This window comes from Vulpes vulpes, unplaced genomic scaffold, assembly GCF_048418805.1.
Source record: "Vulpes vulpes isolate BD-2025 unplaced genomic scaffold, VulVul3 u000000647, whole genome shotgun sequence".
NCBI classification, from domain to species: Eukaryota; Metazoa; Chordata; class Mammalia; order Carnivora; family Canidae; genus Vulpes; species Vulpes vulpes.
The window spans coordinates 103,582-127,239 of record NW_027325811.1 but is presented as its reverse complement, the minus strand read 5'-3'; the positions used below and the strand labels follow the sequence as shown (position 1 = coordinate 127,239).

The following is a 23,658-nucleotide window of genomic DNA, read 5'->3' as shown; positions in this document are numbered from 1 at the left end:
TGCAAAGCACTAGGTAAGAATCCTGAGTGGACCTACTCATCTCATCCTTGTAGGAGGAACTAAACACAGGCTTAGAGAAATTCAGCAACTTGTCTGAGAGACGACATCAACATGTCAAAGCCAAGATCTGAATCCAGAAAGTCTAACCACACGACTTCTATGATTAGCCACTGAACCTTTCAATGAGATGCTTGTTCCAAAACTTATCACAAGTTGGTTAATGCTGTCTTGCTTTTACTTATCAAATGTTTAAAACTTTTAGGGGGTGCTCGCTTCAGTAGCACATACACTAAAATTGGAATGATACAGAGAAGATTAGCATGGCCCCTGTGCAAGGATGACACGCAAATTCGTGAAGCATTCCATATTTTAAAAAAATAAAAATAAAAATAAATAAATAAAATTTTTAGGGGCGCCTGGGTGGCTCAGTTGGTTAAGTGTCTGCCTTCGGCTCAAGTCATGATCTCGAGGTCCTGGGATAGAGCCCCAGGTCAGACTCCCTGCTCAGTAGAGAATCGGTTTCTCCCTCTCCTTCTGCACCTCCTCCCTCTGCTCATGCTCTCTCTGTCTCACTCTCAAATAAATAAGTAAATCTTAAAAAAAAAAAAAAAAAAAAAGTTTACAACTTTTATAATGAAAAAGCTTGGAGAAGTGGTTCTCAACTAGTTCATGCAGAAATACCCCAGATGGAATGACAACTTTCTTAAGAGTTTGCGTAGTGAGTATACAGTCCAGGCTACAAGGTCAGGTAGGCAAAAAAACGATTTCATTTATTTTTCTCTATAATGAGACTTAATTTTCTATCAAGTCTCATTCAGGTGGGTAGTAGAATGGAGTTCAGATAATTGCAATCAAGAATCCCTCTCGCGGGATCCCTGGGTGGCGCAGTGGTTTGGCGCCTGCCTTTGGCCCAGGGCGCGATCCTGGAGACCCGGGATCGAATCCCACATCAGGCTCCCGGTGCATGGAGCCTGCTTCTCCCTCCGCCTGTGTCTCTGCCTCTCTCTCTCTCTCTGTGACTATCATAAATAAATAAAAATTATAAAAAAATAAAAAAAAATAAAAAGAATCCCTCTCGCTTCTCTATCACATCGGGGGGCATCTCCACCTTCTCGTCCACCAATGGGGGCAGGAAAGAAACTAGTTCTCCACTGTCACCTGTCTACCTCTCATATGCTGAGATGTACATCTTCCTGCCTGATTGTTGATCATCAAAGCCACAGTTACAGCTCCATTTCAATTATTTCTGAGCTCTTCTCAAAAGTACAGGACAGAAGTGCCTCGATGGCACAGTCAGTTAAATGTCCAACTCTTGATTTTGGCTCAGGTCGTGATCTCAGGGTTGTGAGATCAAGCCCCAAGTTAGGCTCCCTGCTGAGTATGGAGCCTGCTTAAGATTCTCTGTGTTGAAGTACCTGGGCAGCTCAGATGCTGGAGTGTCTGACTTTGAGTCAGGTCATGATCAGAGGGTCCAAGATTGAGTCCCACATTAGGCTCCCTGCTCATCAGAGAGTCTACTTCACCCCTCCCTCTGGCCCTCCCCCCACTCTGATGCTCTCTGTCTCTCTCTTTCTCTGTAAAACAAAACCAAAACAAAACAAAAGTGCAGGACAAATTTGAGTGTTTTCCATGCCCATCTGTGGCCATGGAAAATTGTGGGATACTGTCTTACAACCTTTCTGCTAAGATGAGCCACAGGTCACTCAGCAACAATCATTTGTACCTTTTGCCAGATGTGGGTTAGACATGGATGGATTTCCAAAGATTTGCTACCTCCCTAGACTTTACCCAGGAAGTGAGGCAGAGGTCACCTTTATCCTCAAATAGTTCCCAAAGCAGTGATGTGCCAGAAAATGTCTATAAAGCTGACCTCCAAGAGAAACATCTTGATTTGTCTCAGTCACCAATTTCTGTGTTGTAACGAGTCTCACTGTGGCCAGTTTCAAGCACCCAGTGTGAGAACACTGAAGGTGGAGTTGGGACTAGATGCCAGGATTGGTTCCCACAAGCAGGTGCAAGCAGCTTCAGCACACCATTGCCTCACCTGAACTGAAATGCCTGTACTCCTCACTCATCCAATCAGCCCAGGGCTCCATCCTGGGCCCAGGGTCCAACAGAGAAGGACCTCTCCCCCACAGCCCACCGACTTCTAATCCATCTCTTTGCCATTTCCAGCCCTAGTCTGGCCACTTTGGGTCTCCTGCTGGCCAGAAACACCGGCTTTGCTTGACTCCAAACTCAATGAATTTTTTTTTTAAGATTTTATTTATTTATTCATGAGAGACAGAGAGAGAGAGGCAGAGACACAGGCAGAGGGAGAAGCAGGCTCCCTGCAGGTAGCCCGACATGGGGCTCGATCCCGGGACTCCAGGATCAAACCCTGGGTCAAAGGCAGGCACTAAACCTCCAAGCCACCCAGGGATCCCATGACTCCAAACTCAACCAATTTTTATCTTACGAAAACAAAATCCTAAAGCTCGACTTTGTATTTCACTATTCAGTGACCACCTTTTGTAGGTAATAACAACATGTGCTCTAGTGTTCCACTGGGAGAGAAAAACAGTTTAGCAAAAAAAAAAAAAAAAAAAAAAAAAAAAAGCCAAATTGTGGGATGGGGGTAGGATGGATCTATATTTACTATACAGAAGTAATAGCTTCTTACATTATAAAGCATTCACTCCCTCTCACCTCCCAAACCCCCTCCAGCACTGCCTGCCAAGGATTATTCTCTGGGTGACAAAGGTGTGGCATGTGTTTCAGCGGTTGTTCAGGCCACAAGCTCGGGTGTACAAGAAACACAGTTTCATTTATCATAGTCTATAATGAAAATTCACATTTTTAGGATGACAATCCAGCCAATTTATTAAAATTTAAAATACACATACTCTGTAACCCAACAATTTCATATTTTTCATATGTACCTGTTATAGGCTGAATGGTGTCTGCCTCCTGCCCCCAAATTCATATGAAGTTTTAACCGCTCAGTAGGTCAGAAAGTGATCATATTTGGAGCAAGGGTCTTCAACGAGGTAATTAAGGTAAGATGAGACCATCTGGTTGGGCCCTAATTCAGTATGACTGGTGGCCTTACAAGAAGTGGTTGGGACACGTAGGGAAGATCACGCGAAGACACGGGGAAGAAAGTCCCAAGCCAAGGACAGAAGCCTCAGAAGAAACCAGCTGTGCCACTACCTTAATCCCAGCCCTCCAGCCTCCACGTCCGAGAGGAAATTTCTGCTCTTCCAGCCACCCAGGCTTCGGTGCTTTGTCAGGGCCGCCCTGGTGCACTCAGAGAACACCCTAGAGAAATACTTGCACATTTTTACAAGGCAGGCCATCATGGGGCAGTACTTAGACTTTGAGGACTTGACTGCGAGGAATCAGAACGACAGGACCGAAGGACACAGTGCTGCTGCTGCTGCTGTGGACACAGTGGGCTCCCTGTCCCCGCCAACCACGCCTTCAATGCAGCGCTGTTGATTCCCAGCCACAGCACCTGCTCTTCTGGGGCCTTTCCTGTCACTTCCACGACAAGCCAGGGCATTGATGCCGCTGATGTTCACTTCCCTTCTCCCCCCAGCATCCTTCATGTGGTGGCTGATGGGAGGTTCTTCAACCTTCAGTGCGGAGCTGCCGGCTCCCAGAGTGCTCCCAGCTGTGCTAAGCTCCACAGCCCTTTACTGGATGCTTCTGTGATCAATCTCCAGGGTGGATGCACGGCTGTCATTGAGTGTTCAATATGAAAAGCATCCTCTTTTCTCTTTTTTTCTAACTTTTCTTTCAAGTCCCATTCAGGTGGGCGGTAAAATGCCATCAGTGGGGAGCATGCTGGAGGTCCAGGCCAAAGCTGCCAGTGCAGGGGAGCGCACCTGTTAGGCTTGGCCCTCCTGGCCCTTAGGCCACTGCCCCAACTTCCTGCCTCACAAGTGAATATTTCTTAAAATACTAAGCTAAAATTATTTTCCTTCCTCCAGTGTCTCCCATCTTCTTTAAAATAGAGCAATTTTAGGAAATAAGATAGAAAATAACAATCATAGTTATAATTATTGAACTCCAACTCTGTGCCAGCATTAAGCTACTCCACATGCATGAAATTGTTTTATTTTCACAAAGAACCATTTGAGACCACTTATTATTCTCCCTATTATTATTATTACCCCTGTTTATGGTAAGTGTTTAACATAGTAATCAACTAAACCTCAGAGAAATTAGGTAACTGACCCAAAATCACACAACTAGCAAGAGGTAGAACCAAGATTCAAACATCTTTTGTCTGACCCAAGAGTGAAAGCTCTGTTTAAAATGAACATTGACAGGTGGGTTTTTTTTTTTTTTCCAGCTTCCTTGTTGTCTCAAGATTGTTAAAGAAAACCTAGGGATGCCTGGGTGGCTCAGTCTGTTAAGCGTCTGCCTTCGGCTCAGGTCATGATCTCAGGGTCCAGGGATTGAGCCCCACATTGGGCTTCCTGCTCTGTGGGGAGTCTGCTTCTCCTTCTGCCCCTCACCCTGCTTGTGCTGTCTCTCAAATAAATAAATAATCTTTTAAAAAAAAAAGAAAAGAAAGACAATCTATTGTAGGAAGACTTGTGGAGATTGATTCATTCACCCAGAGAAAAATATGTTAACATGCTCTAACACATTGAACCATGTATCGTTGCCATGTCTGGATATGAGATGCCTTGCAGAAGCCAAGGAAAAGATGCATTCTCTAGAATCAATGGGTTGGACCCATGGAAAATCAGAAGGCAAAAACAGGGCAAATATTCTTTAAAGCAGATTGGTTTGGCAGAGGGAAAACCATACAAGATTTGTTATATTTTTATTTTGCTCTGTGAATATGGGCAGTGACACATGGCAGTTTGTTGGTGTTATCATTAATGCACACTCAAACACATATCCTGCACACACACGAACAGCACATACCATAGTTTACTATAACTTAGATGGATTTCTTTTCTTTTTTTTTTTTTTTTTTTTTTGCTATTAGCAACTAGGATAGAGTTTAATCTGTCACAGGAAAAAGGAAGATTTGCTGGCTGCCTATGCTGCCCTTAAGAGAGAAGAAAGTGGAAGTTAGTTGTCCATAAATTTGAAAATTCAAAAATCCATAAAGCATGAGTGGAAAGTTATTTCTCCTTATATGGAATTAACAAAAACCAAATAGCCAAATGTCTAATAGATGATTTTGTAAATTGCAATTATGACATGTTTAAGTGGATTATTACCTAAAGAGACACTAAGATTAATGTGATTTAATCTGTGTAATTTTTGCATCCATTTGAATGAATGAATGAACATATTCACTGAATTTAAATTTGTAAAATAGGGAGTGTTATCAGATATTTTTCTAGAAGCTTCTCCAATCAAAAGTATTCAGCTTCTACATTTTATTTTTTATTATGTTATTATTTAAATAGTGACTAAAGAACTCTATATATTGAATATCAGTCTCTCGTACTCTGTATTTTTATATTTCTTCAAATTATAAAAACAAATCTGAATGAAATGTCTTATCTTGGTCCCCACATTTTGATTCTGAATGACAAAAGAAAGTGACAAGTTCTTAGATCATTGATCCATGATGTTTTTACAGTCTTGGCAGCTACGCTTTATGTAGTAATCAACTTAAATGATCAGGCTTGGGTGTTGGTAACGCCAGGTTATGCTCATTTGGAAAGCACTTTAGATATTTCATCTTCCAAAATTACAAGTCATACTTTATAATGTTATTGGTTCTTTATGGAGCCAAAGAGCTAGTGTTATACAAATCTATTTTTCATTCTCTTTGATTTGTCTAGAATATTAATTGTTTTGACTTCACTAATTTTTTACCAGGAACATCAAATGCTTAGGTACTCATTGTGGGCAAAATCTTCCTGAGTGACATGCCCAAACTCTGATGGTAATTGAATTTAAAAGCGGAAAGCTCCTACATTTTCCCATTATGTGTGGCATCTAGGTAGTTTATATTTTCTTCTTGAAACTACAAAACCTTGAGTTTCATATCATCAATCTCTAAATAAAAAATAACTTGTAGCAAACATAGGAAATCTTTGATATTGGCCTGGTATATTCATTTAGAGACCAGCCTTGCCTATCTTTCCTTTCATCGGTAATTATGGTGGGTCCTTTACCTCTGCATTGCCTGACTCATATCTGATAATATCTCCAATTCATGGTTACACTAATACGGTTTGCACATCTCAGGTAATTGATTCCACCCTCTAGAGTTGCTGAGTCACAAGACTGTAGTCAGTCTTTTTTGCTTTACCACATAACGGAAATAGATAAATCATTTCAGCACCCCTGCCCCAAACTGGCTCTGTGTGAGCTGAATGTAGGTCATCACAGATAGGGCTTTGATGCCAGAAGCCACAATTTCAGGATACACTGCCTCCTGCATTCTAGATTTGAACCTAGCCTCTCTAAAACATGCTTACCACTCCCTACCCTCATTATTTTAATGAAAATTTGCCATCAAGACAACAGAACATCTTGAACTTCTGAATAGAGGATATGAAACACCTTTAGAGACCTTAAGCCACGTAATCTTAATTCTTACAGATGAGGAACACAGAGTCGAAGAAGTTTAACCAGCTTGCTCAAGGGAGAGTTGGAATTTGATCATAGGTTACCATAACTCCTAAGCCACCAGCTCTTAAAATACCTGAATATCAGAATCACTTGGAAGGTTATACACACAGACTCCCAGGCCCTCTTTCTAGGTAGTACCAAGGATGGATCATGGATAGTCTCCCTCTACGATCTATCATCTGCGATTTGTAGCTTATTTGTATTTTCTAGGTGGACTTCAGCCAAGAAACGAAACTAAGTCAAAGTATTTTTATTTTTTAAATTCAAGTATAATTAGCATACAGTGTCATATTAGTTTCAGGTATACAATATAATGATCTAACAATTCTATACATTTCTCAGTACTCATCCCAATAAGCATACTCTTAATCCCCGTCTCCTTCACCCATCCTTCTGCCACCTCCCCTCTGGCAACTACAACCACCGGCTTGTTCTCTGTATTTAAGAGTCATTGGGGGAGGGGAAGTGTTGGTTTATCTCTTTTTTTTTTTTTTCTGTTTGTTCATTTGTTTTGTTTCTTGAATTCCACATATGAGTGAAATCGTGGTATTTGGCTTTATAAACTTCCTTAGATGGGAATGGTTTAAAGCAGCTTCCCTTGGGTTGCCTCTTCTCCTTTCTGAAGTGGATTGTTTTCTATCAGGAAAATGATATAGGAAGAGAATCAATGACCACAGTGTAGTGGTCACAGTGCTGGGCTTGAGACCGTCTCTGGTGGGTAAGTGGGGAGAAAGCCCTGATTTGTAACACTGGCTGATTTCCATAGTACAAATACTCCCACCATGGCCAATTTCAAACCACTGAGGGTTTGACAACCTGCTCACAACATTTCTGAACTTTTAACAATTGGCCAGAAGCCAGCTCCAACATACTAGTGGGTATAGAATAATAGAGTAAAACTGAACAATCTCCCAACATTATCTAGATTGCCCATTATGATTATGTGATTCAAATTGGTCATAACCTGGCCCCCCACACACATCACTCTACCTGTTGGCTTCATGCTCTTCCGAAGGCAACTCAGTGAGTGCCCTCCCATATTTCATCTCTTCCTCTTCCAAGGACACACTCTGATATGGGGCTGGAGCATAGTAGTGGATGAGACAAGTGGATGGAGCAATGAAGAGAAGAAAAGTGGAGGCCATCTTTGGGATGACTACTCTCTCTTATGCAGCATATAGCAGGGGTAGTGCTATGGGGCGGGGACGTCCTCTGCTTGCGCGAGGCTGTTATCCTCCCTGGGCCTTGCAGACTCGGGGAGGGGAGGTAAGAATGAAATATGAAATAGGGTTATAGGAAGCTTGGCTCTCAACTTGAGAGGAAGAAAAATGGTTGAGTCTTCCTATGTCTCTACTCACCCAAGGAGAAAGACCTGCACCGTCAAATCAGAGTGCAAGTTCAGCATTAGCACTACCATGAAGTCTACTGGAACAGCTGAAGATACCCCCAGTCTTTTTTTAATCCACAGTTATGCTGGAGGGGCAGACTGGCTTCTCACATGACCAGGCTGCCGAGCACAACCCTAACTAGTCCAATGACAGAGACAGTACTTCTGTCTGGAGTAGCCTTTGCACAGCTGACTCATCTTGGGAAAGTGAGGGTTGACGGCAGTTTGACAAAACTGGCCCTGCGCACGCTAACATGACTAATACTGCCTCACGTAAAAGTACGAGAAACATATTCCAAAACCAAATGTCAATGATTCTAGGATCACTTTGCACTTTATTTGCTCGTGTGGCAAACTTCTAGAAGTCAGGATAACTATCTTGGGGGTGTTGACAACTACAGCAAAGGTAAATAATCCCCATCTTTCAGCATCCTGAAAGATGCTCTATTTAAGTGCAAGCTTGTTTGTAATACTGACTCACTTTTCATTGACTCACAATCCATTTGTACAATTCAATTCCCACAGACCCTTTTCCCAACTATAGACACTTATCTTCTAAGACAGAAAAGTTAAAAAAGAAACTCCCTAACAAATCAACCAGAGAGAGACAAGTGATTACAGTACAGACTCAAAATTTTAGTATAAACTTTCTAGTGTGGGCAGCACAGGTAGATTTTGAGTAAAAAGATATAGATTTAATTCACCAGCTATGAGATTTGGGTCCAGTCATTTAGTTTAAGAGCATTTTCCTATCTGTAAAATGAAGATATTTATACTTAAATCTCATGGTAACATTTCCTACCATCTACTAAGCATATTTATCATGTTCTTTATCCTTAACCCTCAAAATCAGCATTCAAGAGTACTTACCATGGAGTTCAAACTCCCAATGAGATCGATAGCAGAAACGAACATGCAAAGCCTACCATATATGCATATGTATGCATTTTTATCTGGGTTCTCAATCAGGGACACATGAGAATCTTAGCATCTGTGGTGAAGACGGGAGAAAGAACAGAAGCAGAGATGTGTGCAGTTTGGAAGAACTCTCCACTGTGATTCTGTTTTTTGCTCCCTGGTCTAGCTTGTGAGATATTGATTTTGACAAAAAGATCAAACCACCAGTTTAAAACATTGATTTGCATGTATATTCAAAGTAGAAGCTATAAAGATGAATACTGAATTATCTATTTTCCAGAGAAATGAAAGCATATATCCACACAAAAACTTGCAAACATTAATAGCAACTTTATTCATTACAGCCCCAAACTGCCAACAATCCAAGTCTACCAGTGGGTGAATAGATTAAAAAGGAACATATACATCAAAACAGAGGACTTCCAAAAACACGCTGAGTGAAAGCAGTATAAAAGATGGTTCCATTTATACAAAATTCTTGCAAACTATACTGACTGCATATTAGTGTTGGCCTTGGTATCGGGGGTGGAGGGGAAGATTGAACTGCAAAGAAAACTGAAACTTAGGATGATGGAACTGTAATAACATATCTTGGTTGTAGAGTGGTTTCACAGATGTGTACCTTCTACTCAAATGCATGTCCTTTGAGCTGCTTTCAGTACAAGTACTAATCTCTCAACACTATTTTCTTGCCAGGGCCACTGAGTAGGGCTTTTAAGAGGCAGTCAGTAGGATACTACAAAGCTAAATTGTCACCCAGAGACTGGGGATAACCTCAGCTTTGTAAGAACCATAACCCATACCCAAATCCATCTAACACCCGACAGAGCAAGAGCAAGTTCGTGTGGTGTGACTTATTCCAACAGGTGTACCCGTATTTTACAGTCTGCAGCTTAGGTAACATAGACTATTACACACAATTCCTGGAAGCTAGCTAGAATTCCTTTCTTTACTATACATCAGTGGCCAGTCATTGCAAACTCTATCCTAACCAACTAACCAACTTTGGAGGAAGAAAATGATACCTCTAAGCTTCTAGAGATAAATTCCAAATTTAGTTTACAGAGAATATGCCTCAGTACACATAGGTGTATGGAAGCCAAATGATTTTATGTTCTAAATTCTAATTACACACTAATTTCTAACTTTTATTTCCACCTTTAGAGCCTTAATAACTTTATCAACTATTTTAAAGTGAGATATAAGTAAGCAAATATTTGTATGCCCACTTATTTAAGACCTCATAAGACCTTAAACTTACTGTGAATCAACAAAAGCACTTTGCAAAAGCACTTTTGATCAAATTGAGCACTTTAAAAGACTTTTATTTTCTAACCAACAGTCATGAATATTTTGTATATTTTATCTTCAGTACCCTCTGTGTATTCTCGTAAACATCACATGTAATATTTATGAAATTTACATTTTTTAGAAAATTAGGTTTATGATCTACAAAGTGAAGAGTAAGAAAACAAAACATGTTCTACAAGTGAAGAACAATCAAAAAGTATGTGTTAAATTTTTGAAAATAGTCTACCTTGGAAATACTGTATTTTTCTTATATTCATACAAAATTATTATGGACTTAAATTTCATTGCAAAAGAAGTAGAACATTTAGTTATCCCACTATGAGCAAAATGTTTCTAAAAGATAATTATTCCATGTAGTGACTTTCTGGAGGACAAGCCAAAGACTTCAAACAAACAGAATTGAAATACTTGATCAATTTTTATTCAAAATGTCTACAAAGTTTTAACTCTCCATTATACAAATATTTTTTCAAAATTGAGACATTATTCAAATGTAAGCCAAAGTCCTTATACAAATAGAATACACACAAAGGTCAAAAATATACATATTCTCTCAGCAGACTTTGTTACATAAATAAGAAAAATATATACAGCTCATATGTTCAATTTAAAGTACAATTGTCTTAACACTGCAACCACATACAGAAGGTCCTAAAATAAAGACTACAGCAAATGTCACACGAATGACAAATTCATCTTATGACATATACAAATTATAAGGATACACATAACCAATCTTCAAGGAATACATACTTCACACCTGGATCTTAATTTTTACTTTACTTTTGTTCATTTTTCAGAATATTCTGTGGATAGGTAAAATTCATAATTCTACCAGCTATGCTTGATACAAGACTTACAACATGTGAAGAAATCTACGTCTTTGTACTTTGGGGTGGGTGTCAAAAGAATTCTGTAAGTTGAATTTCTATGAGCCTGTGTTAAAATTTTCCAACTAAACTGAATTGGCTATTGAAAAGTCGACCAATTCTTTTTAAGTAGGAAATGTTGGGGAAAAAATCCAAACACTTAAAAAAGTTTCAACATAGTAAAGCAATAAAGAAAAATTATGCCAATGGTTCCCTAGATTGTTATGCAACCCAACTACATATATGTTTAATTATGTTTTGCCCCAGAAATTCTCCTTCCTTTTCTGAGCTCGTGCCAGAGTTTGAAAAGCCCGGAGACTAGAAGCTGCAGAACGAGCAGAAATCTCAGATAATCTGTCCTCATCTGCAATGAAAAAAATATAATCAGTGCAGAAAATATTGCTAATAAAAATACTGTTTTATAACATTAACAGAAAATTAAAAGCATCAAGTTTTGTAATGTCAATATTCACTGGTCAGAAAAAAATAATAAAATTATAAAAATAGAAGATATTGACATTTTCAGGTGAGTTCATAAAAATTACCATATTTAGAAATCAAACATTTTAATGTTAAATGAGCATTCTGTTTCCTGCCTGAAATCCCACAATATCGTTACCTAATAAACACATGGCCTATGATTTCAGCATTACTTGGAAACAATTCATCATCATACTGTCTCGTCCTACTTTAAAAAGTACAGCTGTTCAAGCAAAAAGCTTAAGCATTTTAAAAACAAAATGCTCTACCTTAACATAAAACTTACATTTCCAAAATAATCTCACTTAAGGTAGAAATAATGTTTGACTTTAACATGCTACCCTTAATTATTACAGAAACTCCTCATTCTGAGCAAGCAAATCTATTATGTTTATTTGTAAACAATGTTTTTCTATTAAGAAGAAAATACAATTGGATTTAGTGTCCAAATGTCTGCATTTCAAAAACAATAACTTGATTTCTAGCTCATTGAATTCTGAAAAAAGTCCTAAGTTTGCTAAGAGGAAAGAAAATCTTTAATACACATGAACTTATAATACATAAAGTATTAATTCAAATTTACTTTCAAATCCAAAAATCTATAAATTCAGATCATATATTTTAGGATGAGTTAAATTAATAATTTTGATTGTTCACATCAGGAATTCAAAATTCCTCCTGCCACTATTAAAAGCAAATGAATTTGTCAGAATGACTGCTACACAAGAAAAAAAAAGTCCATTTTCCCTAATCATATTTTTTTGAGAATTGAAAATTGATAATAAACACTTGAAAAAAATAATAGATATGCTAGACCAAACTCCTGAGCCCCCAGCTAGCCAGGTTGGAAAGACAGAGTATTGACCTCAAGTATAATTGCTAGGCATAATCTCTTATCATCTGTTTGCCCTAAAAAAAAAAATTGAAGATTTTAGGTCCCAGTTTACTGATTTTAGGTCCCAGTTTACTCATTTGTAAATGGAGATAACTTCACACTCCTCTCAGGGTTTCACAGATCTAATGAACTAGTATCTGTGGAGGTGCTTTGTAAACTATAAAGTGCTAACCCAATGTTAAGATCATAACACTACTATAAACTACCATATAACAAAACTTCATACTTTGATCATATGTTACTTCACTACTGAAATACCTTCATCATTAAAGACTTCATGCTGAGGCAACTGGAAATTGTTCATCTTTGCTTTTCCCACTTGAAAAAAAAAAAAGGTAGAAAAATTATCCTTCAAAGCCACTTAACAGTATATCTTATTTATAGGAAAACCTTAGTGAAAGTAGACTATCAAAAATTTTAGTGACTTTATATTTTTAATAGAAATTATCAACAGGCCATTCACTAATTTACAATGTGCTAAGCAAATATTTACATATTTGCTTAAACAACAAAACTTCTAGAATTCTTTACAGTGACAATATTGATCTATTCTAACTTTAAAGAAATGCAGTAGGCTTCTGTTTTTAAAGATTTATTTATTTATTGGGGAGAAGGGTGGAGAGGCAGAGAAAGAGGGAGAAAGTCTTAAGTAGGCTCTGTGGGGCTCAATCTCATGACCTTGAGATTCTGACCTGAGCTGAGGCCGGGTCAGACACTTAACTGACTGTGCCCCACAGGTACCTCAAGAAATGCTGTGGACTTCTGTTTAGAGATGGTAGATGGACTACACACATTTACAAACATGACATAAACCCACAGGACAGAGAAAATGAGACACTGAGACAACAACAAAATTTTGGTAACTGGAAAGCAAACAGAAAAGCACTGAGTGCATATTGTCATACCTACGCTGAATCCTAAACCAGAAGAGGTAGGAAACCAAGAAGCAACCAATTTGTTCTCATCTCCTGGCTCAGGTTTAGGAGTATCAAGTACCCCTGAAAATTGGAGTGAAAGTAAGGCTGAGCCAGGAAACTGCTTTAATACAACAGTCTGCCAAATCCTTTAAATCTACACAGCTGGCTAACCACCCTTCCTCCCAAAAGTGGAATAGAGGTTTCATCTCCAAAAAGTTATCAGTGCTACTGTGACTAAAGGACTCAAGTTCAACAGAGGCCAAGGCACCATATTACAAACAGGGGAAATTACATATATCATTTCTCTCTTCAAAGAGATAGAACATGACATCCATAAAAGAAGAACATGATGCTGTATAAAAGGAGTAATCAGTGGTTTTGTTTTTTTTTTTTTTTTTTGGAGTAATCAGTGTTAAAAAAAAATTCTTAAATTAAAAAATATAGCACAATTTTTTTTTAAAACTCAGAAGGAAATAAAAATAAGTAACCCTTAAAAGACAGAGATGGAAAATAGGAAAGGTAAGATGAGAAAATAAGATCATGTCCAACATCAGAATAACAAGGAGTGCCAGACAAGGAGGAAACAAAAAATGGAGAGGAAGGAATTACTGACTCAACAATTTGAGGGAGCTGAGGAAGCAAGCTCCCCACCTGAAAGAGTCCACTGAGTACTAGCAAAATGGAGAGACCTGCTGTAAAAGCTCAGAGTGCTGAGTGTGAAGAGGAGATCCCCAAAGGGAAGAAGCCACACACAATGATCAAAAATGAGAAGAGCATACGACTTCCAACAGTAAAAGTAGAAGCTAGAAAAGAGTAGACTAATGCTTAACAAAACGACAGGAAAATAACTTATGACCTTGCATTCTCCATGTAGGCAGCATTTAGCAAGATCTGAAGACATTTTTAGACATCGCACCTGGGAACGGGGCATGACTGGCATCTAGGGGGTTGTGAACTGGGGTTATGGCACAGCTGAGTGCTCCAGAGAGGAGAGGAGACTTTTTCCATTTAAAGACATCTGCTATATTAACTGAAAAACTAGGTAACCTAACTTATTAACATATAGCACATGCTTAAGCCTTTGCATCCATCAGTAGAACTTTCATTTTAAAAGACAAAAAATTAAAACCAAAATAATTACCATTATGCTGAAATTCTGGATCTCTCAGAGAGCCCTGAATTCGACGAGAGGGATGCCAGTAGGATGGAGCACAGGGTGGAGAAGGAGACTGCCCAGGAGTATTTGTTGAATATTCTGGAATTTTTGAAACTGGAAGAGTTACCTCAGCACGTTTGGGGATATGATTGGCTTCAGAATCTTCCCTCAAAGGCAGGGGATCAATTGTTTTTATACCAGCAGCTGGAGAAGTCAGGAGGGATATGGCGCGACTTTCTTTCTAAGTGACAGGAAAAAAAGATACATATATATATGTCCATATATATATAAAACCAAACCTTTAAACACTCAAAATATAATCGTAAATAATAATAATAATAATAATAATAATAATAATAATAATAATTGTAAAAGCATTAGGAGAAAGTATGGGGAAAATCTATATAACCTCCATGTGAGGAAGATTTTATAATCCTACAACCACTATTGGTAGACATATTTAGCTGTATAAAAATATACAAACATTAAAAAAATTTTTAAATCACAAATTTGAGGAAAAAAAGGACAAAGAGCAGAAATATCCTACCCTATTAGTAATCAAATAACTTCAAAATAAAAGCATCAAGGAACTAATTTTTCACTTTCCAGATTAAAAGATTAATTTTTTTTTAAAAAGCCATGCTATAATACCCAGCATTGACGAGGATGTGGAAAAAATTGGCACTCTGCTAGAGGGCTGTTGGGAGCACAATCTTCCCAGGGAGCTGGTGAAACAGCAAAAGCCTTAAAACTTTGTGTTCTTTCATCATACAGTAATACTTGGGAGAATATTTACACACAAAAAGGTATTATTAGGAATAAAAAAGTAGCTGAAGGAGGATTTCTTTACAGTATTTTTTCAAAATAGAAAAATTAAGAAATAACAGTTGGCATCTAGTTTTTAAAAACTGGTTTCAATAATAAACAGCCGGTGTAACTATAGGTTGCATATCACATCACTATTAAAATTTAGTTGTAAGTGATATTTAATGATATGTGAATATGTTCACAATGCATTGCCAAGTGAGAAAAAAAATAGATTGTGAAACCTTATCTGCAGCACAACACATAAACACACTGTAAACCCAAAGAACTCAAACATTCAATAGTAGCTGCCCCCGAAGAGTAGAGGGGACATCATATATTTTGTTAAGTTGGTCAGTATTTCTATTTTCCACAGTGACAATGTATCACTTTCCTAAAAGTCATATAATTTACTTATTAGTGAGAATACAAACCACTGAAATCAAACACAGTTCCAAATTTTCCTAATTATTGCTTATCAATGTAGCCCTTCTCATTGATTTTGGGTTTATCAGTGCCATATTCAAAACACTGCTTTCTGAACTTAGGTATCATTTTTTGCAATTGGAGAACTTACTTGATTCAAAGCGGAGAAGGCTTGGGATCTTACCCAGCAAAACATTTCTTTTTAAATCAAGATCTAAAATAAAACCACACATCTTCCTCTTGCTTCCCTTTTTAATTATAGGTATCACTTAGGAGAATGTTCTTTTTTTCTTTTTATACACACACACACACACACACACACACACACACACACACACAGAATTTGAGATCTGCCATATTGGCTTCACTATTGCTAAAAAAAAAAAAAAAAAAAGGCCTGAATAAAATCTCTAGAATATTTTGTAACACGTAGCATTCCCAGGTTTAACTTAATGGCCTTGGTGATCTGCGTGTGAGCCCAAGGCCTTCTCACTGGCCTCACTGCCCCAGCCCCACCCCACATAGCCCATTCTCCACTGAACAGCCAGTGGTTTTATCATGAAGACCAGATCACGTTTGCTGTGTGGCTTTAAACCCTCCCAGGGCTTCCAAGTGCCTCAGAACAACATCCTCACTCCTTACCCAACCTCCCTTCCAAAGCTCATTTCCTACTCTCCCCTCTTCCCTCTCCAGGCCTCAGTCACACTGGTCTTCTCACTCTTTAAAACTCCCATTGCTGCACATTTGTACTTATTGTTCTTTCAAACTGGAAAACAGTCTCCCCTAATCTCTGCCTGGGCACATCCCTCATGAGTGAGGTCTTAGCTAAAATGTCATCTCTTCAGAGGTGCCCCTACTCATGGCCCAACGTAAAGCAACCTCACCCACACCTTCGAGGTCCTTTGTGATTTTTTTTAATTTACAGCACTTGCTACTACCTGAAATTATCTTTTTAAAAAATTATCTATTTCTCAAAATGAAATAGTAAGCTACATGAGGGCAGGGATTACCATTACTGCTAACTACTACCTCTCCATAATTCTAATTTCTGACCACCACCTCCTGCCTTTAAAACTAATCACCACGGCTACCCTAATTTCAACAAGTCCTTAAGTCTGCCAAGACCTTCCGATGATCCTGTCACCTCTGCACTGTGCCTTCCCTTCCCAAGTCCTATTTTTCTGCCCTAACAAACTCAACTTCCATGGCCAATCCTCATAATCACTTCCTGCTTATATCTTAACTCCCTGACCCCCTTTCTCATTTCCTCTTACTCCCTTAACAAAACACGGACCCCCATTAAATCCAACTCTCTACTTACCCTGAACCTCTGCAGCCAAACATGTCTGGAGGAAAACACACAACTCATCCTGACTGGTCTTACATCAAATCTGTGACCACTAGCCTTAAATGGGCCTTTCAGGCTGCCCTGCATTATCTCACATTTCCCTGGCCCGCTCCCTCTCCCACTCTCGGAAAAAGACTACTCCCTGCCTTCTTCTCTTTACTCAAACCTCCAACCTTTTCTTCCCCAGCCTTCTTCTCAGCAAGGGTCTTTCTTCATGTGTTACCAAGAAACAATCCAGACACTTTCCCAAAGCCCCCATCATCACATCTCCCTATTTTATCTGCAGTGCTCCATAGTCTGCGTTCTCTGTAACAAGGAAGGAATTGTCAGAGTGCCTAAAATCAACAATTCCACTCGTACCTCTCCCGCATCCTACGCAACATCTCGAGGGGTGCTTCGCACTCAGTGCACAGGTGCAAAGGGGCTGCATCATCTTTCTCTGCCTTTAAAACTGTTCTTGTTGGGGCTCCTGGGTGGCTCAGTGGGTTAAGTGTCTGCCTTCAGCTCAGGTCATGATCTCAGGGCCCTGGGATTGAGCCTCGCATCAGGCTCCCTGCTCAGAGGGAAGTCTGCTTCTGACTTTCTGCCCCTCCCCACTACTTCTGCTCCCTCTCTCTCTCAAATAAATCATAATATTTAAAAAAATCTTTAAAAAGCTGTTCTTGTCAACATATAAATGTGCTGTTATCTCCTTTCCTTCATCTTAACCTTACTCCCGACTACCATCTGTTACTCCACTCCCCTTCATGGAAAAGACTCTTAAAAGAATTGTCTATGGGCAGCCCGGGGTGGGGGGGCGGGGGGGGGGGGGGCTCAGCGGTTTAGCACCGCCTTTAGCCCAGGGCTTGATCCTAGAGACCAGGGATCGAGTCCCAGAGTCCCACATAGGGCTCCCTGCATGGAGCCTGCTTCTCCCTCTGCCTGTGTCTCTGCCTCTCTCTCTCTCTGTCTCTCATGAATAAATAAATAAAATCTTAAAAAAAAAAAAAAAGAGCTAGAAAACAAATCTCAGGTCTAAAAAAAAAATTGTCTGTGATGACTACCTCCGATTCCTCTCATTTCTCTTGAACTCACTTGCACTTAGGCTTTTGTCCCTCCCCACCACCAAAACTGCCCTTTGTCAAGGTCACTGATGACATCCCTGTTGCCAAATCCAATCATCAGTTCTCATACCTTTCTGATCCATCAGTAGCACTGACACCTCCAAGGTACCAGTCTCCTATTTCCCACCACCTCGCTGGCTATTCCTCCTTAGCCTCTTTGTTGGTCACACCTCAACTACCCTGTATCAAAAAACGGGGTTTGACACCCGCCTATCCATACTCTTCTCTCTCTCCCCCCACTCCCCTGATGATCTCCCCTAGTCTCAAGACCTCACATACCTGTGCCATCTATATGGTAAAGAGATGCAAATCTGTATCTGCAGCCCAACCTCTCCTCCCATACTCCAAACTCAGAAAGGCAACTCCTATTCAACATGTCTACTTGTACATCTAATAAGCTTCTCAAATGCAATGTGTTCAAAATAGAACTCTCTGTTTCCCCCTACAAACCTTTTCCTTATACTCTCCTCCCCATCTCAGTTCAATGGCAACTCCATCCTTACTGTACAGGCCAAAAATCTTGAGTTGTCCTTGATTCTTGTCTTTCTTCCATTCTGTATCTTAACCATTAGCAACTCTCGGCAGCTACGCCTTCAATGCATATCCGGAATCAGACTTCATCGCATCACCTCCACTGCTACCACTATGAACCAAACCACCACCACTTCTTGCCTGGATATTGTAATGGACTCCTATCTAGTTTCATGCCCCTGCTCTTGCAACCCTACTGTCTTTCCCCAACACAGCAGGCAGAGTAACCATGGGAAAACCTGAGTCAAATCACATCACTCCTTGCCCCTCCAAAGGCTTCCCATTTCATTCAAAATAAAATTCAAAGTCTTTGTTACACCCAATAAGGCCCTATACAGTTTAGTTCCCCACTATGCCTCCAAACTCATTGCCTTTTCTTGCTCTCTGCTCCAGCCACACTCATTTTCTGCCTGGTCCTCAAGGAATCAGATACCTGATCGCCTCAGGGACTTTGCACTTTCTATTCCTTTTGCCCAGAATGCCTTCCTACATAAGCATGTGGGTTAATCTCTCGCCCACTTCAGATTCTGCTCAAATGCAACCCTCTCAGCAAGAACTTCCTATTCACTTCCCTTGCTTTATTTTTCTTAGTACTTATCACTATCTAGAACACTATGTATTGTATCTACTTATCCTGTTTATTGTCTCTCTTCTTCACTAGAACAGAAGCTCAAAAAGGGCCAGAATTTTTACCTGCTTCTTTCATGGCTATATCTCCAGTCCTAAAACAGTGCCTGGAACACAGCTGGAATACAACTGCAACACAGTAGATGCTCAATAAAAACTATTACTTTTCTTCTCTCTCCTCCTGTTGAGTTAGTATTGATAAGACTTAAAAGTGTATCAGCAGAGAGGAACCTGGGTGACTCAGTTAAGTGTCTGCTTTCAGCTCAGTTCATAATCTCAGAGACCTGGGATCAAGCCTCATGTCTCGGGATCCCTGCTCAGCAGGGAGCCTGCTTGTCCCTCTCCCTCTGCTTGTGCTCTTTTAAATAAATAAATAAAATCTTTAAAAAAAAGTGTTATCAGCAGAAATAGAATGTCACTGCCAGAAATAAACAATTTAATGCCTTTGCCTTACTAAAAACAGGTTAATAACATCATCTCCACATGATACACAGAATTTTCTAAAATCTGAATCTATCATTTCATTCCATGCAACTAAAACAATCATGTCCTAAAAAGATGCTTTTCTCCCAAAATATAAGTACTCACCTTCCTAAAATCATTCTTGGCAGATTCTACGACATCCTGAGAAGACATTCTTTTCCTCGGTTCGGGGACGGAAGGCCTCACTTTAGAGGGAGACACTAAAACAGCACCACCTAGAAAAATACAGAAGATTGGGCAGCCCTGATGGCCTAGCGGTTTGGCGCTGCCTTCAGCCCAGTGCCAGATCCTGGAGACCCAGGATCAAGTCCCACATCAAGCTCCCTCCAGGGAGCCTGCTTCTCCCTCTGCCTCTCTGTCTCTCTCTCTCTGTGTCTATCATGAATCAATAAATAAAATCTTAAAAAAAAAAAAAAAGAAAGAAAGAAAAATACAGAAGACAACAAGTCTCAAACCAAATTCTCATGTAGAAAAAGTACGTAAAATAAGAACTACAGTGTTTGCCCCTTACCAACAGCTGGAGTGGTGAGATCATGATGAGTCCTTTGGATTCCACCAAGTTCTCTCAGCTTTGGAGTAGGAAGCCTGCCTTCTTTTCCAGAAGATACAGAAGAAGAATCTGACCTGTAAATACAGTCTACTATGAAGCATTTTCTCCAGAAAATAGAATTTAAAATATTTTGTCATTATTGTGCAATAATAAAATACATAATTTATAAGATAAGGCCATTTTGTTTCTGAAAAAAATAACAAATCCACATGCAATTGAAAGTGACTGAATACTAGAAAAGAGGGGAAGATCACTGCAAGTCAGCAACACAGAACATAGAATTCCTCCATTAAATCAGGGCCTAAGGTTCCTATTAGGTGCAAAACCCATGACTGAATGATAAGGGATTTAGATTATGAGCCAAAAGCACCATTATCAGTGATAGAGAACCACCTCCCAGAGCAATTAACATACATATCAACAAGAATTAGCTATTTGCAGAAATCACTTATTTTAATATCATCAAACATTATCTTTCTTTTTGGTAAAACATTTGATATTGAAGAGTATCAGCTATTTTCCTTAAATCATAAAGAAAGCCATGGTCCCAGACACATTTACAAAACTGGCAGGTCAGAACTGATGGAACATAAATTAAAATGATTCTATAACTACTGCCGCCCAAGTAGCTCAGTGTTCAAGTGTTCAACTACCAATTACTGGTGACTCAAATACCTGCGTGAACCAAATTAAACATCAGATAGAAATGCCTGCATTGTGACATTAAAGTAACATCTGTTCTGAGTCATAAAACCAAGAGTGTAAGCCACTGAACTTAGTGACAAAACAAAAAATTTGAACCATGTGCATAATGCTTCCATATACCGATTAACTTAAAACTCTCACCCTTCTTTTATCTTGTCTGCCTTAGATTTTTCATGTACTTCCAACTTGTCCAGCTCTCCCGAATGAACCTGCTTGTCCTTTTCCATTTTCTCCTCCTCCTCCCTCTCCTCCTCTCGCAGCTGTTTCTGCATCCCCTCATTGGTGTTCTCCGCATCCCACGCCAGGCGCCTTCTAACAGGTAGGGTGGGAGCATCTGACATGCCCAATTTCTCTGTGGTATTTTTCTGGGGCTGCTCTTCCAAAACAGGCCTTTTTTCTTCCAGTGTTGTAGGAGGACACTTCTGCAAAGTCTTATGGCTTGTAGGATCTCTACATAATAAAAAAGTTTCAAACTTGAGTTTGAGCTTATACTAATTTTAATGAGTCTATCATTCCCTTCCAATGTTCACTACTATGTTTCCCACAAGTATTACCTTGCCCAGGTACTGAAGAAAGAAATCAAATTAAGAGTTCACAGGACAGTATAATAAAATAATGCTACAATTTGGATTTTCTATGAAAATACTCCAAAATAAAATATATGCATCTTCTCTCACTCCTACTCTCACAAGGCATGCCCATACCACTGCTGACAACACTCATGGGTGTCCCCGGACTGGCATTTACACACATACATTAGGACTCCACATAGTCTAATTTGTTCACTTGTCAATTAGGGTTTATGCACAAACTCAAGTGTACTTGAGGATCAAGCAAACTGATTCAAATTTTACACTTTAGGTAATCTTTTTCAGACATTCCTAAGGAATGGATTTTGTGGTGAATTTTTAAAATCAGATGTCATAATTAGAACTTATAGGTCAATTAGGCTTTATGATGATATTAATAAATACTAGAACAGCCAAAATATAATTTGCTACAAATCAAAGTGCTATTTCTCTTACAAACAGTTAAATAATGTTCACTTTAAAACCCAAAAGAGCAGAGAACTCTCCCATAGAATCAGGGCCTAAGTGTCATATTAGCCACATAAATCCATTAACGAATGGTGACAGGATGTACTACTAGCTTATATTCTCTAAGTTGTCATTGTTGTTGCTGCCTTTTCTTCTTACTTTTAAAGTTCTTTCCATCTACTGCATAATCATCCCTATTCTCTACCCTTAAGAGACATTATTTTAAAAAAGTAACATTATAAAGTCTAGTCTTCCAGATTTAATTATTATTTACACAAAGCTTTATGTCTCAGAATAAACTAAAATAATGAATAATCTCATCCGACTAGAAGACAAATTTTGAGTGGTCATGTCATTTTCCTGTGATTCCATGACCTACTTAAGCTACAACAGACTTTTTTGCCGTCCACAAAGAACATAGCTCACCCAGCAAGATCTAGAGCTCTAATGTTACTACTAATAGTTCCTTCTGAGCTTGTTGTGGAGGAGACGTCCCAGCAGCGATTGTTATCAGACAGAAGCTGATTCAGATGGTCCCGAGAAAAATGTGTTCCTTGAACTCGTTTCCTGTAAAACTCCGCCTTCTCTCGGAGTTCTTTAACCTACACAAGAGAGTTGAGACACTGTGTGTTACTCTGAATGCTCGATTGCAAATATCACCACGCTGCTTATCAACAATAACGCACAAATACAGCCAGAGACCAAGGAGAAGGGAAGGCAAAAGGAGCCACAGACATTCATCAGACAACGCACATTTTGAGCAGAAATTAAAACAGTCAAGCTAAAGCGCAATGCAGTTATTTTATTTCAGGCCAGCAGGCAGGAAGAACTTGCAGCAGTTAAGAAAAATATTGACACCTACTTCTTATTTCAACTGAAATTACACAAGTACTCTATGCATTATTACAGTTTTTAAAAACTCAAAAGCGACCAACCTCCGCATACCACATGGCATTTAGAGAAGCCTAGGAGAGGAATATAGAAACATAACTTAATGACAGGTTAATGTCATAACGGAACATTAATGGGAATCAATGAAATACCTTATTATTCTTCCTTCTAAATATATAACAAACTTATCAATATTTTAAAAATAATTTTTAGTAATATTTAATTCACTAAGCAAGATGTCCTATTACTACCTGGAAACCCAGCCACATTCCCACATGGCTGAAATGTTATCAACAACAGGTAACCTAATTATTATTCCCACTTCCCCACGTCTGGAAGAGTAGTGACATGCCACAAACCCCTACCCTTTCTGTCCTAGCTGCTACTACTATCGAAGCTCCCAGTGAGAGAATCATGAGACTGCCTTCTCTCAATTGTTCGACATTCCCTAGGCATCAGCAAAATCTCAACTTTAAAAAAAAAAATTAAATAAAAGAATATCCCACAAAATAACAATTGTAATATATTCAGCAAAGTGACAATTCAAAAAACCGTTCTGATGAACTATAAGGTAATTTGAATTCCTTAATATGCAAAGAACATTTTTTCATTTGGAACTAAGCCTT

General features: G+C 39.1%; 1 protein-coding gene and 1 non-coding gene across 5 annotated transcripts in view; one reads left to right on the top strand and one right to left on the bottom strand.

Moving 5' to 3' along the window:
• The first annotated feature begins 265 nt into the window (after nt 1–265).
• LOC112922426 (U6 spliceosomal RNA) lies at nt 266–372 on the top strand. Its single transcript, XR_003235437.1, has one exon. It is a non-coding gene; the product is annotated as a U6 spliceosomal RNA (small nuclear RNA).
• Nucleotides 373–10,609: 10,237 nt separating this feature from the next.
• MDM1 (Mdm1 nuclear protein) overlaps nt 10,610–23,658 on the bottom strand; it is a 30,392-nt gene continuing 17,343 nt past the window's right edge. Inside the window, exons 8-15 of one of the 4 annotated variants that reach the window (XM_026001752.2) lie at nt 23,077–23,106; nt 22,568–22,743; nt 21,246–21,554; nt 20,361–20,473; nt 19,955–20,064; nt 14,513–14,768; nt 12,713–12,772; nt 10,610–11,443 (exon numbers count right to left, since the gene is read on the bottom strand). In XM_026001752.2, the coding sequence (XP_025857537.1) occupies nt 11,331–11,443; nt 12,713–12,772; nt 14,513–14,768; nt 19,955–20,064; nt 20,361–20,473; nt 21,246–21,554; nt 22,568–22,743; nt 23,077–23,106 (1,167 nt within the window). In that variant the 3' untranslated portion in view covers nt 10,610–11,330. The remainder of the gene's footprint in view (nt 11,444–12,712; nt 12,773–14,512; nt 14,769–19,954; nt 20,065–20,360; nt 20,474–21,245; nt 21,555–22,567; nt 22,744–23,076; nt 23,107–23,658) is intronic. The other 3 variants (XM_026001753.2, XM_072746178.1, XM_072746179.1) reach the window with 3 other exon arrangements.